This window comes from Phocoena sinus, chromosome 3, assembly GCF_008692025.1.
Source record: "Phocoena sinus isolate mPhoSin1 chromosome 3, mPhoSin1.pri, whole genome shotgun sequence".
NCBI lineage: Eukaryota > Metazoa > Chordata > Mammalia > Artiodactyla > Phocoenidae > Phocoena > Phocoena sinus.
The window spans coordinates 130,632,183-130,651,877 of record NC_045765.1 but is presented as its reverse complement, the minus strand read 5'-3'; the positions used below and the strand labels follow the sequence as shown (position 1 = coordinate 130,651,877).

Sequence of the window (19,695 nt, the reverse complement as noted above, 5' to 3'; positions counted from 1 at the left end):
CTATATCATGAAAAGCAAGAAAAACTACAATTCTGCAGCCTGTGGAAGGAAAACCATTCACAGAAAGATAGACAAACGAAAAGGCAGAGGACTATGTAACAGATGAAGGAACAAGAAAAACCCTCAGAAAAACAACTAAATGAAGTGGAGATAAGCAACCTTCCAGAAAAAGAACTCAGAATAATGATAGTGAAGATGATCCAGGAGCTTGGAAAAAGAATGGAGGCAAAGATCGAGAAGATGCAAGAAATGTTTAACAAAGACCTAGAAAAAGTGAAGAACAAACACCTAGAAGAATTAAAGAACAAACAGAGATGAACAATACAATAACTGAAATGAAAAATATACTAGAAGGAATCAATAGCAGAATAACTGAGGCAGAAGAATGGTAAGTGACCTGGAAGAGAGAATGGTGGAATTCACTGCCACGGAAGAGAATAAAGAAAAAAGAATGAAAAGAAATGAAGACAGCCTAAGAAACCTCTGGGACAACATTAAACGCAACAACATTCACATTATAGGGGTCTCAGAAGAAGAAAGAGAGAAAAGACGCGAGAAAATATTTGAAGAGCTTACAGTCAAAAACTTCCCTAACATAGAAAGAAAACAGCCCCCAAGTCCAGGAAGTGCAGAGAGTCCCAGACAGGATAACCACAAGGAGAAACATGCCAAGACACATAGTAATCAAATTGACAAAAATTAAAGACAAAGAAAAATTATTAAAAGCAACTAAGGAAAAATGACAAATAACATACAAGGGAACTCCCATAACGTTAACAGCTGATTTCTCAGTAGAAACTCTACCAGCTAGAATGGAGTGGCACGTTGTATTTAAAGTGATGAAAGGGAAGAACCTACAACCAAGATTACTCTACCCAGCAAGGATCTCATTCAGATTGACAGAGAAATCAAAAGCTTTATAGACAAGCAGAAGCTGAGATAATTCGGCACCACAAAATCAACTCTCCAACAAATGCTAAAGGAACTTCTCTAACTGGGAAACACAAGACAAGACAGGGACTTACAAAAACAAACCCAAAACAATTGAGAAAATGGTAATAGGAACATACATATTTGATATTTACTTTAAATGAGAATGGATTAAATGCTCCAACCGAAAACACAGGCTTGCTGAATGGATACAAAAACAAGACCCATATATATGGTATCTACAAGAGACCCACTTCAGACCTAGGGACACATACAGACTGAAAGTGAGGGGATGCAAAAAGATATTCCATGCAAATGGAAATCAAAACAAAGCTGGAGTAGCAATACTCATACTAGATAAAACAGACTTTAAAATAAAGAATGTTGGGCTTCCCTGGTGGCGCAGTGGTTGAGAGTCCACCTGCAGGTTCGTGCCCCGGTCCGGGAATATTCCACATGCCGTGAAGCAGCTAGGCCCGTGAGCTATGGCTGCTGAGCCTGCGCGTCTGGAGCATGTGCTCCGCAATGGGAGAGGCCACAACAGTGAGAGGCCCACGTACCGCAAAAAAATAAAAATAACAAGAATGTTACAAGAGACAAGGAAGGACACTAAATAATGATCAAGGGATCAATCCAAGAAGAAGATATAACAATTATAAATATATATGCAACCAACAGAGGAGGACCTCAATACATAAGGCAAATGCTAACAGCTATAAAAGATGAAATTGACAGCAACACAATCATAGTGGGGGACTTTAACACCTCACTTACACCAATGGACAGATCATCCAGACAGAAAATTAATAAGGAAACACAAGCTTTAAATGGCAAAGTAGGCCACATAGATTTAATTGACATTTATAGTACATTCCATCAGAAAACAGCAGATTACACTTTGTTCTCAAGTGCACACGGAACACTCTCCAGGATAGATCACATCTTGGGTCACAGATCAAGCCACAGTAAATTTAAGAAAATTGAAATCACATCAAGCATCTTTTCCGACCACAACGTTGTGAGATTAGAAATAAATTACAGGGAAAAAAAACGTAAAAAACACAAACAGGATGTCCCTGGTGGTTAACAATCTGTCTGGCAATGCAGGAGACACAGGTTCGAGCCCTGGTCTGGGAAGATCCCACATGCCACGGAGCAACTAATCCATGAGCCACAACTACTGAGCCTGCGCTCTAGAGCCATGAGCCACAACTACTGAGCCTCTGTGCCACAACTACTGAGTCTGCGCTCTAGAGCATGTGCTATGTGACAAGAGAAGCCACCGCAATAGGAAGCCTGTGCACCGCAATGAAGAGTAGTCCCTGCTCTCCGCAACTAGAGAAAGCCTGCGCACAGCTATGAAAACCCAATGCTGCCAAAAATAAATAAATAAAATAAATAAATTAAAAAGAAAAAACACAAACACATGGAGGCTAAACAATACGTTACTAAAAAACCAAGAGATCACTAAAGAAACCAAAGAGAAAATCAAAAAATACCTAGAGACAAATGACAATGAAAACACGATGGCCCCAAAATCTATGGGATACAGCAAGAGCAGTTCTAAGAGGGAAGTTTATAGCACTACAATCCTACCTCAAGAAAAAACAAAAACCTCAAACAATCTAACCTTACACCTAAAAGAACCAGAGAAAGAAGAACAAACAAAATCCAAAATCAGTAGAAGAAATCATAAAGATCAGAGCAGAAATAAATGAAATAGAAACAAAGAAAACAATAGCAAAGATAAATGAAACTAAAAGCTGTTTTTTTGAGAAGATAAACAAAATTGATAAACCTTTAGCCAGACTCATCAAGAAAAAGAGGGAGAGGACTCAAATCAATAAAATTAGAAATGAAAATGGAGAAGTTACAATGTACACCACAGAAATACAAAGCATCATAAGAGACTACTACAAACAACTCTATGCCAATAAAATGGATAACCTGGAAGAAATGGACAAATTCTTAGAAAAGTATAACCTTCCAAGACTGAACCAGGAAGAAATATGAACAGACCAAGCACAAGTAATGAAATTGGAACTGTGATTAAAAATCTTGCAACAAACAAAACTGCAGGACCATATGGCTTCACAGATGAATTCTATCAAACATTTAGAAAAGAGCTAACACCCATCCTTCTCAAACTCTTCCAAAAAATTGCAGAGGAAGGAACACTCGCAAACTCATTCTACGAGGCCACCATCACTCTGATACCAAAACCAGACAGAGATACTACAAAAAAAGAAAATTACAGACCAATATCACTGATGAATATAGATGCAAAAATCCTCAACAAAATGCTAGCAAACAGAATCCAACAACATATTAAAAGGATCATACACCATGATCAAGTGGGATTTATCCCAGGGATGCAAGGATTCTTGCATTAATATGCAAATTAATCAATGGGATACATCATATTAACAAATTGAAGAATAAAAGCCATATGATCATCTCAATACATGCATAAAAAGCTTTTGACAAAATTCAACACCCATTTATGATAAAAACTCTCCAGAAAGTGGGCACAGAGGGAAACTACCTCAACATAATAAAGGCCATATATGACAAACCCATAGCAAACATCATTCTCAATGGTGAAAAACTGAAGGCATTTCCTCTAACATCAGAAACAAGACAAGGATGTCCACTCTCGCCACTATTATTCAACACAGTTTTGGATGTCCTAGCCATGATAATCAGAGAAGAAAAAGAAATAAAAGGAATACAAATTGGAAAAGAAGAAGTAAAACTATCACTGTTTGCAGATGACATGATACTATACATAGAGAATCCTAAAGATGCCACCAGAAAACTACTAGAGCTAATCAATGAATTTGGTAAAGTTGTAGGATACAAAATTAATGCACAGAAATCTCTTGCATTCCTATACACTAATGATGAGAAATCTGAAAGAGAAATTAAGGAAACACTCCCATTTACCACTGCAACAAAAAGAATAAAATACCTAGGAATAAACCTACCTAAGGAGACAAAAGACCTGTATGCAGAAAACTAAAAGACACTGATGAAAGAAATTAAAGATGATACAAACAGATGGAGAGATATACCATGTTCTTGGATTGGAAGAATCAACATTGTGAAAATGACTATACTACCCAAATCAATCTACAGATTCAATGCAATCCCTATCAAACTACCACTGGCATTTTTCACAGAACTAGAACAAAAAATTTCACAATTTGTATGGAAACACAAAAGATCCCGAATAGCCAAAGCAATCTTGAGAACGAAAGACGGAGCTGGAGGAATCAAGCTCCCTGACTTCAGACTATACTACAAAGCTACAGTAATCAAGATAGTATGGTACTGGCACAAAAACAGAAATACAGATCAATGGAACAGAACAGAAAGCCCAGAGATAAACCCACGCACATATGGTCACCTTATCTTTCATAAAGGAGGCAACAGTATACAATGGAGAAAAGACAGCCTGTTCAATAAGTGGTGCTGGGAAAACTGGACAGCTACATGTAAAAGAATGAAATTAGAACACTCCCTAACACTATACATAAAAATAAACTCAAAATGAATTAAAGACCTAAATGTAAGACCAGACACTATAACACTCTTAGAAGAAAACATAGGCACAACACTCTTTGACATATATCACAGCAAGATCCTTTTGACTCACCTCCTAGAGAAATGGAAATAAAAACAAAAATAAACAAATTGGACCTAATGAAACTTAAAAGCTTTTGCACAGCAAAGGAAACCATAAACAAGATGAAGAGACAACCCTCAGAATGGGAGAAAATATTTGCAAATGAAGCAAGTGACAAAGGATTAATCTCCAAAATTTACAAGCAGCTCATGCAGCTCAATATCAAAAAAACAAACAACCCAATCCAAAAATGGGCAGAAGACCTAAATAGACATTTCTCCAAAGAAGATATGCAGATTGTCAACAAACACATGAAAGCATGCTCAACATCACTAATCATTAGAGAACTACAAATCAAAACTATAGTGAGATATTACCTCACACCAGTCAGAATGGCCATCATCAAAAAATCTACAAACAATAAATGCTGGAGAGGGGGTGGAGAAAGGGAAACCTTCTTGCACTGTTGGTGGGAATGTAAATTGATACAGCCACTATGGAGAACAGTATGGAGGTTCCTTAAAAAACTAAAACTAGAACTACCATACAACCCAGAATCCCACTACTGGGTATATACCCTGAGAAAACCATAATTCAAAAAGAGTCATGTACCACAATGTTCACTGAAGGTCTATTTACAATGGCCAAGATATGGAAGCAACCTAAGTGTCCATCGACAGATGAATGGATAAAGAAGATGTGAAAAAAAAAAAGATGTGGCACATATATACAATGGAGTATTACTCAGCCATAAAAAGAAATGAAACTGAGTATTTTGTAGTGAGGTGGATGGATCCAGAGTCTGTTATATGAGTGAAGTAATTCAGGAAGAGAAAAACAAATACCGTATGCTAACACATATACATGGAATCTAAAAAGAAAAAGAAAGTTACGTAGAACCTAGGGGCAGGACAGGAATAAAGACGCAGGTGTAGAGAATGGACTTGAGGACATAGGGAGGGGGAAGGGTAAGCTGGGACGAAGTGAGAGACTGGCATGGACTTACATATACTACGAAATGTAAAACAGACAGTTAGTGGGAAGCAGACACATAGCTCAGGGAGATCAGCTTGGTGCTTTGTGACCACCTAGAGGGGTGGGATAGAGAGGGTGGGAGGGAGATGCAAGAGGGAGGAGATATGGGGATATATGTATATGTATAGCTGATTCACTTTGTTATACAGCAGGAACTAACACACCACTGTAAAGCAATCATACTCCAATAAAAGTGTTAAAAAAAAAAAAAAGACCCAATGCAGCCATAAATAAATAAACAAACAAACAAATAATTTTTTTTTAAGAAGGAAAGAAAACAGGTGAGGGGAACATGAAGGTTCTTTATGTTGTTCCATTTAATTTGTACATGTTTGAAATTTTCTATAATAAAAAGTATGTGTATTTGAATATTAAACTAAAACTGCTTTACTAAAGAAAAAATATTTTAGGGTCCTGAGAATAAAATAAGTCTAAAAATAAGATATGTAAGACCTTTATGAATAAAAATTTAAAAGATATTTAAAAAGACCTAAATAAATGGAGAACTATTCCATGCCATGATCATGGACAGTAAGACTCAGTATCCTAATGATATTATTCTCTCCACATTTATACATCCAATGCAATGCTAATCAAATTCTAAAGTCAGTACCCTAATGACATCAATTATGGTAGTGGTTGATACAGTAATGTACACTGATAAATTCAATACAATTTCAATCAAATTCTGATTGGAATTTTTTGTGGAATTTGACAAGTTGATTCTAAAATGTATGTGGAAGAGTTGTGGACCATAATGAAAAAGACTGAGTAATTTGAAAGTAAAAGAAAAACTTCTGAACCAGAGAGCCACCATAGACCAAGTGAAGATAAGTCACTAACTGGAAGATATTTGCATACATTAATCAATAAATATTAGTATCAAAACTTTACAAAGAGTTCCTATAAATAAATAAGAAAAAGACCAACAATCCAAAAGAAAAATGGGCAAAGGATATAACAAGCTATATAATGTCCAATTAAGAGAAGATGTCTAGGATCATTCCTTATGAGGAGAAATGCAAATTAAACCATATCCCGACTGGCAAAATTTAAGTCTGATAATATCAAGTGTGTATGAGGATGTGGAACAAGGGGAAGTTTCATAAACTGTTGGCAGGAACATAACTGGTATAAATAAAGAACAATCCCATAATTTCTAGTGAAGTTGAAAATGTGAATATTCTAAGTTCCAGCAATTTGTCTTATAGGTACATAGCTTGAAGAAACTCTCCCACATATACACAAGGAGACAAACAATGATGTTTAACAAAATCTTGTTTGTAACAGGAAAGTACATAACTGAAAACAAATTAAATAGCAAGAGAATGGATAAAGAAGTCACGGTACATTCATATTATGGAATAAAGCAGTTAAATTGAACTAGAACAATGTATTATTGAAGATGATTACAGAAAAAAGCAAGTTGCAATAGCATTTATACAGATTAAAAACATGCAAAATAATATGGTATGTTGCTTATATATTTATATAGTAAGATAACAAAAACATGTAGGTACCATTATTTTGTACCAAAATTAGGGAAGAAGGAAAATGAAATTGAGAAGGAGTACACCTGGGGTTACATTTATAGGTCTGTAAGAATAGAGAACTAATGTAAATATGGCAAAATGTTAAGACATGAAAACTCATTTAGTGGGTACAATGGTATTTCTATTACCCTCTGCATTTCCTTGGTAGTTTGAAACGTTTCATAATTTCTCATACAATAAAAATGATTATTAATAAAAAACTTAATTAAAATGCTAATTTTATGGTTTAAAATAAAAATAGAATTTATCTCCCTCACTCACCTGCCTCTCAAAAGTTCTTAGGAAAACTGGCTGTTGTAGTTATGTTAGAACTTATTTTGAAATTTGGTTTTCATGTAAATCTAGATTTTAAATATATAGGGCTTATTTAATAATATATTTCCCATATAAATTCCACTATTCTATTGTTTCCTAATTTTAGATCCTAATATTTTGAAAATACATGACTGAAATTTGTTTCTTCAAGACTCTACACATTGAATTCTTTAGCAACAAACACCAAGGAACTTCATAAGTTTTTCTGTTACACTAAAATTTTGTGGTAAAAATTGAGCAATGCTTAAAACATCTGTTAGAACTTAGAAATATTTTATGTTAATTAGAGAATTTGAAGGAATATTATTTATTCAAAAATTAATTTTTGGAAATTAACATACACATTGTATTTGAGATCATAACCATAGAAAACAAACTGAATCAAGTATATCTTCTAGAATTACAAATATTACTTTTTACTTTATTAATCCCAAGGCCAGAATTTAAGGTTGAAACGAAAATATTATAGTAGTTATTGTATCTGAAAGTAACTCTGTTAAATATGGATACTTACTAAAAATAAACTTTCCAGTATTAAAAAGAAAATTAGACATAAGCACCCAATACACTATCATTGCTCCAATAAGAGACACCAAGGAGCAAAGGAGACTTGACCACTGCCCAAAGGAGCCAAAATAATATCTGCAGACATCTGGATATTCCCAGGTAGTGGTATCCACTGATGCTAGATAAAATATAAAAGGGAAAGAATAAAATAAGATGTTAATTATATATTCCATATTCATAATTTGTGTTCTCCAAATTAAAACATTTAGCAAAAGATTATGGGTATTCCACCACCAGGTATTAGACCATATTATGAAATAATAGTAATTAAAACATTATATACAGCAGAAATTAACACAACATTGTAAATCAACTATACTTCAATTAAAACAAAACAAAAAATTATAGAACAAATACATAAAAAGAAATGTAGGTGAATGAAATAGTACAGGTAATCTGAGAAGTAGATTATAGTATCATAAAATTTTATAATTAATAAAACCAAGTGATAAACCAAGGCTAGAAAAAATCATCAATAAGGGACAGAAGACATTATCCAATATTTGGCATACTTAATAATAACATTTCTTGAGTCATACTTCACACCACATGCCAATTTAAATTTCAGATAATGAGGGAAGTGGGGAAGGGCAATAGAGTAGTAGAGGAATAAGAGGTACAAACTATATATTATATATAAAGTAAGCTATAAGGATGTATTGTGTAATATGATGAATATGGCCAATATTTTATAATAACTAAATGGAATATAAATTTTAAAAACTGTGAATCACTATACTGTACACCTGTAACATATAATATTGTACATCAACTATATTTCAATTAAAAAAAATTTGAGACAACTGAGTTAATTTAAAAATTAAATAACAGAAAATTTAGATGACAATGTAAAAATAGCACCTGAAAGGTTATCCTTTTCTATCAACTGAAGAAATAGAAATTACAGTGGAAAAGATAGGCAGATATAAACAAACTAATACGATACAAAAGCCATTCAAATATTGAATAGGAAAGAAATTGACAAAAAATAACAGGTAAAGGGCTAACTGCTACCTCATATAAAGAATTTAGCATTATCTATAAGAGCACCAAGGGACTTGTGGATAAATGGGAAAGGGATATGACTAAATAATACAATTAAGAGAAAATATACCACTGCTTAATAGAGACAGAATAAAACTGGAGCCAAAGCCTGGTCTGTTGATTCGCACTTGCTAAGATTCAATGAAATAATGCATGTCTATTTAGGTCCTAAACTAAAACAACCTAAAAAGGTATTTCCTTGATCTAAATTATAGAAATGACTGGAGGTAACGCATTGGTACAACTTTGAGAATTCATTACAAAGGACACATTGCTCACATTTTCATACTTACAATTTCTACTCTTAGGAGATTCCAACATTTAGATCTTTTGGTAGGGATAGGTCAAAACAAGTCACCATAAACGGATAAGAATCATAGAATTCTCAATTTAGTTCTAGCAAAGACCTTATTTTTAAAATACAACTTTTAAAATGATTCTTACGAGGAAATTAGCACCAAAGTAAATGCACTCTGCAAAGAACCAGTCTCTCAGAATATCAAAGGCAGCCACTAAACTCATTAACGTATCAGTTCAGTCAAATGCTATGAATTAGAGAAGTAAATCTTTAGGCAGAAAATAGTTAACACATTTGTGAAATGTACACATTAGTGATCTACCTCAGCATAAATTCTTAATACCCATATCACTCATCTGTTTTTACAGTGGCAAGTTCTTACATATGATAGTTCGTGATTTCACCACTCTGTAGCAGCAATAAAGTGTTAAAAGGCCCATTAGCATGATGACACACATTCCAGTAGTAAACCCAGCCTGTTTAAAAAAATAAAAATACAGAACAACATATATCATCATTTTAGGATAAATTCATATATAACGATATTGTTACCCTAAACAATTATGATTAAAAACCAGACAACTAATGTAAAATTAAATATAATCATCTAGGGACCTCCCTGGTGGTGCAGTGGTTAAAAATCTGCCTGCCAATGCAGGGGACACAGGTTCCATCCCTGGTCCAGGAAGATCCCACATGCTGCAGAGCAACTAAACCCACGCGCCACAGCTACTGAGACTGCGCTGTAGAGCCCATAAGCCACAACTACTGAGCTCACGTGCCACAACTACTGAAGCCCGCGTGCTGCCACTACTGAAGTCTGCACACCTAGAGCCCGTGCTCCACAAGAGAAGCCACCGCAAATGAGAAGGCCGCGCACCGCAGCGAAGAGTAGCCTCCACTCGCTGCAAGTAAAGAAAGCCTGTGTGCAGCAACGAAGACCCAACTCAGCCAAAAAATAAATAAATAAAATTAAAATAAATAAATATAATCATCTATTTTCTTTAACAAATTTTATGTAGATTTATTAAAACCTCTATTGTAAAACTTAAAATACAAAGAGAAAAAAATTCTGGTAAAAAGTGTGCTGAAAATTATATTACCTGTCTTATGCCCCAAGGAATACTTAGTATAGATGTTCCCATCATGGTATTCCAAATCATAAAACTGAAAGCAGAGTAAAAGCAGTAAAAATATGACGTTTGACTCTTCAAACATTTTAATTAAGACAAAAAATTAAAATAATCAATAACTTTTGTTTACGAAAAGTTTGTTATGCTCCAAAAAGTAGTTTTACTCACATGGTTACTAAACTGGTGTTTTTACCATATCCTTCAGTGTAACTTTGAAGTTTATAAGCAGAACCTAATGGACTATACACATAGCACTCTTCTGGAGCTGGAACTACATGATCTGGGGCAACCTGGTTAAAAAAAAAAAAGTACAGAAATGTTAGAACCAGTAAATGTGCAACAGAGGATATTTTCTATACAACAGAGTACCTGACTCTAGACACATTTCCAAATATCATGAACAATTAAATAGTGTGTATATCTGGTTAATATAAAAATTATTTTTCAAATATAGTAGAAGATCTAAAGGAGCAAGAGTTTAAATACTATAAACAATAAGCTGTTCATCTCAAATGAGAATGAATTCCTAGAGTATGCAATGTCAAAATATTCTTCTCTTCATTTTCATGAGACAGGAGGAAGAAGAGCCAGCAAAGACCTAGATTAAGTAATTCTAGATGGACGAGACTTGGGTCTGAAGTGAGGGAAATTTTAAGAATGAAGTGGTCACCAAACTCCTATGTGAAGGTGGTCTTAGCAAAGAGGCAGGTAGGGACCTCAAACTATAAAGAATTGAGGAGTCAATAGAAGGGAAAGAAAGGAATAATAAATATGGACTATTCTTCTAAATGCTTTGGTACCAGAAGAAAAAGGTGAGCTAAAGTGGCTTAAGGAAAAGGCAAAGCAAGGGTTCTTAAAGACAGAAGATGTAAGCAAAAGGGAAGGAGCCAATAGAGAGGTTGAAGACGTACACAGAAAGAACAATTGAATAGATATACATTTTTATACACATAGCTCCCACCTTACCCTGACACATTTCTTTCTAATTCTACCTCCCTATTTTGGAGGGGAAAAAAATATGGTTTCCTGATGGAATTCTGACCATCTCCCTGAGAATTGTCCTTTGAGAATATGTAGTCCTTACACATAATATTAAAGACGTAGGAGCTGACTGGTATAAATCAACAATCTTTTATATCAGTACTTACTATGTAAATCTACAACTCTGTGCTAGGTTTAGCATTCAAGTAAAAATAATATACAACCCCTAACTTCAAGAAGTTTAAATACCAGTTGGAACACATGTGAAACAATTAGAAAACGCTATAAGAATAAAAATTAAGTGTTCAACTCAAGCACAGGAATGACAATAATAATGATAACAACAATGGGGACAAGAATAGTTGGGAAACACCTCAAGAAAGTGGAGCATTAGGACTCAGCAGGTAGACAGGTTACGAACTGGTGCAAAAAGAAAAAATATCAAATCCTTCTCTCTTTATGCATATGATTGGTGGTGTCTTGCGGGCAAAGAATGTCTTGAATGCCATGCCTGGTGTGGCTTTGGAAACAACTATTTCCTATAGATACAAAAGCATATATGGAAATAGGTCTGCTGCCTTCTCTTTACCCTCAGTCCTCTTGGGTCTGAGTTCTGCTGTCTTCTACTATGGAGTAAAAAGAAAAAAGGGGCAGTACCATGTCTGTATCAGGCAGCAGATAAACCATGATATCTAGCAGAGCAAGGTCAGAAAAAGTGAAAATCAAAAGTTATCAGGGATAGGATTAGAAGCTACAGGATAAGAAATTATTAGGAGAGACAGAAAAATTGGAAGATTGGATCCCACACTCTTATCAGTGGTCTAGGACAGTGCTTTTCAAACTTGAATGTTCTTGTGATTCACACAGAGAATTTGTTAAAATACAGATTTTGATTCAGTAGATCTGGAGCAAGGACTGAGATTCTGCCCTTTTAACAAGCTCTCAGTGATGCTGATATTGCTGGCCTGTGCAGGCCACACTTTTATTAGCAAGCATCTAGGAGATGTCAGCAGCCAAATAATTTACTACCCTTCCCCAATTTAGAGTAAAAATATTAACGTAAGTGGGGAAATTTTCAGAAATAAAAAGGTGTAACTGTGTAAAGACCTGACACCTGTGGTTTCATATTACTCTTCCCTAAAAGGTCTTTTAGGAAAAATAATTTTGGGATTCTCAGAAAATGAGCATGGATGTATACACACAGTCATTAAAAATGGTCATATTATTAATTTTAGATCACTGCTTATATACTTTGATTAACTAGACTCATCTCACTGTCAGTTAACAAAAGGGATTCAACTTGGTGTACAATGCTGACTTAATTTCCAGGCAAACAACATACACTCAGACCTAGACTGGCCCAGTTGGTATCTCTGAAGTTTGCTTCCATAAGTACAGTCTCTAGGAGGTCTGAACTAGACCCAGAGATATTGGATTACTTCTACTCCCCAGAAGGCTTAGATAATTCTGACATGGAACTAAGACTTTATCACAACTATTGATGTAAAGACCTAGGGGAAGAAAAAGTGAAAAAATTGGGGAAAAATATTATCCCACCCAGAATATTTTGGAAGTCCCTACTATGATTACACAGAAGGAGATCTTAATAATTCACAAGGCTTAAAATGAGATATCTGTGTTCAAGTGACTAGCCCAGTCCCTGCCCCTCAGTAAACATTTAGAGTGTTGAATTCCCTTCTCCCTTTTTATTATTACCTATAAAAAAATCATTATATTTTTCTCAGAATGCTTCATTTTTCTTTCAACTTCCAAATTTCTGAATATTGTTAATTCTTATAAGAAATGAAATTACTTACATATTTTTGATTCTAAGATAATAACACAGATTTTGTAAGATCAAGAGTCAACAAACCATAGCCCATGGGCCAAATCTAGCCTTCAGCCTTATTTTAATAGCCCCTTTGGTAAGGGGCTGTTTAAATGATTATAAAAGAAAAGTAGAGAAGAATATGCAACAGCAGGTGGCCCACAAAGCTTAAAATGTTTAGTATCTGCTCTTTGACCCTGCTTTTTGATCTATAAAAGGACATTACCAAATAGGAAAAAAATATATGTATGTATATATTTCAGTTTCTCACTCCTGTAGAAAATTTCTAAAAACAGTTTTCCCTTGTAGCTTCAAACTTAAAAATTGAATAGACTAACCAGAACTTGTTATTATTTATGTTATTAATCAATGACCTAAACTACTTCAACAGTTTATCCTCCTCAAAGCTTTTAGGATTATGGATTAGCAGAATTTTAATCCAACGAATCTCTAGGCTGTTGTCAACATAGAGAGATTGTTTCAAATCTCTCTATGCCAGGCTAATAAGAATGAACTAGCCTGAGATGTAAGACGTATTAATTAATATCTTTGACTTTCCATGATGCTGTCCTTGGAATATGGCCAGCAAAAAGTTCAACTACTGGGAGCTGCCGTGGCTTATGTTGTTCAGTTCATTTCAACTTAAGCTTAGACAATTAGCAATGCTTTGCCCCTTACCAGTGCCTTGTCTGCAGGAGCAGTGAGCCGGCTGTAGTAATGAATCCTCTTGTTCATTGCAGAGGCATGGTCACTAACCCTCTGAATGACATCATTCACACTGACGATGTTTGTGGGCTCTATATAGAAAGGCCTAGAGAAGGGAATATACACTTGACAAAGAACGTTCAGGCAGAAATTCTGGAAGTCAGCCATTGAAGAAAATAACTTCTTGTCCTCCATTAGAAATGGGATGTACCAAGGCAAGGCATTCACTTCTCACTTTTGGTGGGAAAAGAAAATGTCACAAGAGAAGTATTATCCAATCCACAGAATAAAGCTTTTGTTTCATAATGCTATTACTTTAAACACACTTTTTTAAACTTAAGGAATTTTGCAATAGAAGAGACATAACAGAAAGACTTTCAATCAGTTATTAAAAAGAAATATAGCAGCTGGCAGTTTTCAACAATGAAACTCAGACAGACACGGCTTTGAATGTTCTCTCAAAAAGCATCTGGCACTGAATCAGAGAAATTACAGACAAAAATGTCCCTCTAGTTAAGACTCTCTACTCCTTCTTTACGGGCCAAAGTTACTTCTTATGATAAATACAATTCCTATTTGTTGGTTCATGTACTAAGGATTAGTGATCTCAACCATCTCCCTTATGAAACTTATCCAAAATACTATCAAATAGAACATCAAGATACTAGAGATATTTTGTCTCATTCTACTTTTCTTAGATTTCAGTAACATACCATTATGTTACTATTTATACGTATGCTTTCTCCTCATAACTATGTCCCAATCAACTGCAGATTATGGTTTTCAATCATCATTTTCAGTCATTAACCCATTCAGTTCCTTATTGAAACTCTGTCCATTTGCTTTCTTTCCATTAATAAACTACCCAAAATGGAAAGATCTGGCACAAGCTCATGAAATGACTGCATTCCTCAGATGCCCTGAAGTCACAAATGACACTGTCTCCCAAACTGTATATAATTTGCTATTTCAGATTATACACAGATCCAAATAAGAAAGGGGAAAAAAGCCAGGAGGTTTATCACTGGTTCCACATAAGTCTTCTACATTTACAGTTCTGAAATAAGCTTAAAAGTTATCAAAGTATGGTAACCATTTTTGGAGACATTGCTAATCTAATCTTGTGGGAAGCACTTGAAAAACCAAGTGACTAGAATTTTAGTTTATGCTATTTTTCCAAATAACTCTGTGATATTAGAGAAATTAAATTTAGCCTAGTCTCTCTAGTTAGCATACAGAATCTTTGAATCTTTCTTTTATTATTTACTCTCCATCACAGCATCTAAATTTGGTGGGTACTTTCTAGTTCAATCCAACAAATATCTAAGAGCACTTACTAGAGCAAGTATGTGGATATAGAGATCAACATGACATACTACCTACAGTAAGCATATAACTGCTAAGCGAATTCATCGGTATCAATAAATCTCAAGGGGATACAATGAAAACGAAAGGGTTGGAGGCCAAATAAACTATCCCTACTTATAAATTTGGTAGGCTGAGATAACTACCTCGCCTTCCAAAGCATTAATGTGTTCTAAATAATTTACATCTCTACTGTGACACTCAGTAGTACTAAAAAGCAAGGTAAAAATATTTATGTCTGGGAGATAGTGTGGGGTCACACTCTACAGGGCATTCTCTTCTTGTTTTATAAGTATGATATCTGACAAAATTAAAGCTACAGCTTTAATGCCAACATAAAGCAGAGATTTAAGCTAATCAAGGATTACTAGTAGAGACTAATAAGTATGATATTGATAGAAAGAGTTGTAGATGTTCTACTTGTAGCTTATTATCTGAAAATTCAATGGTATTAATATCAAGCACTAAGTTGGCTTGAAGGCCTGTTGAAAAGCAGTCCAGGAAGAGCTACATTTCTTGGCTCCTGGCCTCTTACAGAAGTGTTAACTGTACCAGTTTAGTTGGCTTGGGTACTCAGAGAGCAGAATGACTCTGAAAGTTTTTCTTTTCCAACAGTTTTCATCAAGATGCTGAGTGCCTGTTCAAACAAATATTTTGGAATCTTTTCAATGCAGATTCTTTTAAAAAATATACAACCCAGCATATTTTAACTGAATTATTAGAAACATATGCTTAACGCTTCATCTGAGAAAGCAAAAAATATAAATTATATTTCTCAATTGAACTTTAGTTGGATCTGAAAACACTTTTAAAATTAAAACTATACGGAGGACAATATTCAGAATAAAACATTTTTTGAAACTTGGGCTTTTTCTTTTGAACACAGTTTCACATGAGTGCTCCCTATCAATGTTACTTCCCATTAGAAATGTAGCTCAACTGTGCCACACTGAAAATAAATCATAATATTTTATGTAGAGGTTATATTTGTCTCACCTTAAAAATATTTATGGTCATGATACAGAAAAAAAATGCTTTTAACATTCAGCAAAATTAAAAAAATATTTTAAAATGTGACTCAAAACCCTTTATTTTCATTTAATACACTTATAAACAAAGAAACCTTATTTCTACCTAACACCTTTTCTAGGTTCCACTCCTTAAATTCCTTAAAAGTTTTTGGCTTTTAAATCTGTCTCCACCCTTCTACTGAGTTATGCTTCTCTGAAGTTCAATAACAATTCCATGACTCTTAAGAAGGTTCATACTCAATATGAAGACCCTTCATTTAAAACTATTCCTTTAGGGCTTCCCTGGTGGGGCAGTGGTTAAGAATCCGCCTGCCAATGCAGGGGACACGGGTTTGAGCCCTGGTCCAGGAAGATCCCACATGCGGCGGAGCAACTAAGCCCATGTGCCACAACTACTGAGCTGGTGCTCTAGAGCCCTCGAGCCACGACTGCTGAGCCCATGTGCCACAACTACTGAAGTCCACACACCTAGAGCCCGTGCTCCACAACAAGAGAAGCCATGTTAACGAGAGGCCTGCCCACTGCAACAAAGAGTAGCCCCCGCTTGCCACAACTAAAAGGAAAGCCTGCACACGGCAACGAAGACCCAACGTAGCCAAAAATTAATTAATTAATTAAAAAAGAAACAAACTATTGCTTTATTCACATCTCTATGGAAGTTGCAACTCTCAAACACCTGCCAGATTGGAGTAGTTTGCTAGAAAATGAAAAAGGAATCAAGTATTCAAAACATCTTATATAAATAAACATTCAAAATAATGAACCCACTGTACTTGTATCTACCTGCTTGGTAAAACACTATGTCTGCCAGGCAGCTTTTCAATAAAGAAGACCGAAAAGAAGTTAATCAAGCCATTGTACCTAGATATTTATTGCTACAAAAAAAATATTGGTAACTTCTGGCTTGCCGACATGTTTCTTGCTTCCTCTGATGCCTAAATAACACCCTTTTTCACAAAAACCCTGCTCTACACTCCAACTTCACTCACTGTCTCCAAAGGCTAAGCCTGTATAAGCTCTTCTCTTTCTATTATGGCTAATTAATTTATTGGTTCTCTAGTTTATTAAATATTGTTTAAGTGCCAACCAAGTATTCAGCACTGTGCTAAATGTTAAATGATGAATAGAACATAGAACCTCAAGGATCATAATCTACTGGAGGAGATACATAAGTAAGCAATTCCAATCCAGAAAGAAAAATAGAAAAAGAGAGAAAGTGCTTATGAGCAATAATGGGAGTAAGGAGATTGTGTGATGCTGGGTATGTGTACAGTACATAGAAGGGGAAACTAAACCACGTCTGGCAGACCACTGAGGAAGCTGTTGTTGAGGTGAATTCTAAGATATAAAGGAGTTAATCAGGGATGGGGAACAGGAGGAAAGAAATAGTGCTTCAAAGAATGGAAAAGCATGTAGAAAGAACCCAGAAAATGAGCACAATATATTTTTTAAAACTATAAGTAGTGAGAAGAGAAGTAGTAAGAGATGAGGTAAACCTGGGTTAGTACATGGAGGACTTCACATGCCAACAAAGACATAATCCTAAAGGGAAGAACTCTGTCTCCTTTGCTGATTCCTTCTCAAACCCCCAACCCTTAAATCTCAGAGTAACCCAGAGTTTAATCCAGACATTGTCTCTTCTCTGCCTACCCTCAATCTCTTGGTGGATTTATCTAGTTACATAATTTTAAATATCATGTGTACGCTGATGGCACTCAAACTATTATCTTCAGCCTGAACTCCTGATTCATGTATCAAACTGCTCTCTGCTACCTCTCCCCCACCTCACCTCTAGGACTTCATTGTTTACCACACTAACCACAGTAGTTTCCTCACCATTCCCGACACACCACAAGCATGTACCTACTTTAGGACCTTAGTTAATAATTTCAGGTATAAACAAAGGCTCTGAAGGCCTCTTCCCTAAATATTTTCATGGCTTGCTTTTTTACTTCTTTCAAGTCCTTCCTCAAGGTCCCCTTTCTCAATGAGGCATTTGGCTATCCTTGTCACCATACCTAAAATTTCAACCCCTCTTCTCTATCCTTGTCATTTCCTATGCACCATCTCTGCTTTTCTACCTTACATTTTCTCTTTAGCATTTATACTACCTAGCATAATACATACTTTTTATTTATTACTGATTACCTCCAGTAAATATAAGTTTCATGAGGGCAGGGATTTTTGTCAATTTGGCCACTACTATATTCCCAGGGGCTAGAATAGTACCTGACATATCGTAGGAGCTCAATAAAATGTGGTGAATAAATGTATTTTGAAATAATTTTAGACTCATACAGAAGTTGAAAAAATAGTACAAAGAGCTCCCATATATACTTCACGCAGGTTCCCCCCAATGATGACATCTTATATAACCATAGTATGATCATCAAAACTTGTATTGCTTTTATCATCAGAAAAAAAGTTAATAAAAAATTATAAGGATAATGCTTTTAACTTTTCTTTAGTTTAAAAAATTTTAAAATAAATATCTGGGGGAGAAATGATAGCGGCAATAATCAAAAGTATCAAATGCTATAAAAAATGAAAAGCAGCAACCTATAAGAAAATCAATTTATTGTGGTATCCTCAAGCAAATTAAAGACTTTTTCAGGGTTAGAAAATGACTGTCAAGCGCTACCGCTAAGTCAAATGAGATGCGGACTAGTCGATGAAATGACCACTGGTAACCTGCATGTGAGCAGTTTCAGTGGAATGGTTAGAACAAAAGCTCGTCTGGGGCTTCCCTGGTGGTGCAGTGGTTGAGAGTCCGCCTGCCAATGCAGGGGACACGGGTTCGTGCCCCGGTCCGGGAAGATCCCACATGCCACTGAGCCTGCGCTCTGCAACAGGAGAGGCCACAACAGTGAGAGGCCCGCGTACCACAAAAAAAAAAAAAAAAAAAAAAGTTTGTCTGAACCGGGTTCAAGAGGAAAATGTGGTATGGTGAGCACAAATAATCCTTGCAAGGAATTTTCCGTAAAAAGGAAAGAGAGCAATGAAATGGTAGCTGAAGAAGTAAGTGTAAATACTATAGGAAATATTTTAAAAGAATAAAAAATATAAAAATCACCTATAATCCCACAACCAGTAATCATTAATAACGTTTTACCAACCTCAATCTCTTGGAAAAAAATAGAATGAGATACCGCTATATGTTCATCAGAATGGTGAAAATTTAACAATCTCAGTATGAAGCACTAGTAGGAGGTAGAGCAATGGAAACTCTAGTGGGAATGTAAGTTGGTATAATCCCTATGGAAAACAGTCTGGCACTATCCA

General features: G+C 35.2%; 1 protein-coding gene across 13 annotated transcripts in view; it reads right to left on the bottom strand.

Moving 5' to 3' along the window:
• The window catches only part of SLC38A9 (solute carrier family 38 member 9), a 102,219-nt gene that overhangs the window by 44,395 nt on the left and 38,129 nt on the right, over window positions 1-19,695 (bottom strand). For 11 of the 13 annotated variants that reach the window (XR_004349170.1, XR_004349169.1, XR_004349172.1 and 8 more), the window contains 5 exons: window positions 13,991-14,123; window positions 10,672-10,793; window positions 10,474-10,537; window positions 9,753-9,846; window positions 7,976-8,146 (listed from right to left, as the gene is read on the bottom strand). Coding sequence is in view for 7 of the 13 variants with exons in the window: in XM_032626419.1 (XP_032482310.1) it covers window positions 7,976-8,146; window positions 9,753-9,846; window positions 10,474-10,537; window positions 10,672-10,793; window positions 13,991-14,123 (584 nt within the window). In the remaining 6 variants the exon portion in view is untranslated. Of the gene's footprint in view, window positions 1-7,975; window positions 8,147-9,752; window positions 9,847-10,473; window positions 10,538-10,671; window positions 10,794-13,990; window positions 14,252-19,695 lie in introns of all 13 variants that reach the window. The other 2 variants (XM_032626416.1, XM_032626420.1) reach the window with 2 other exon arrangements.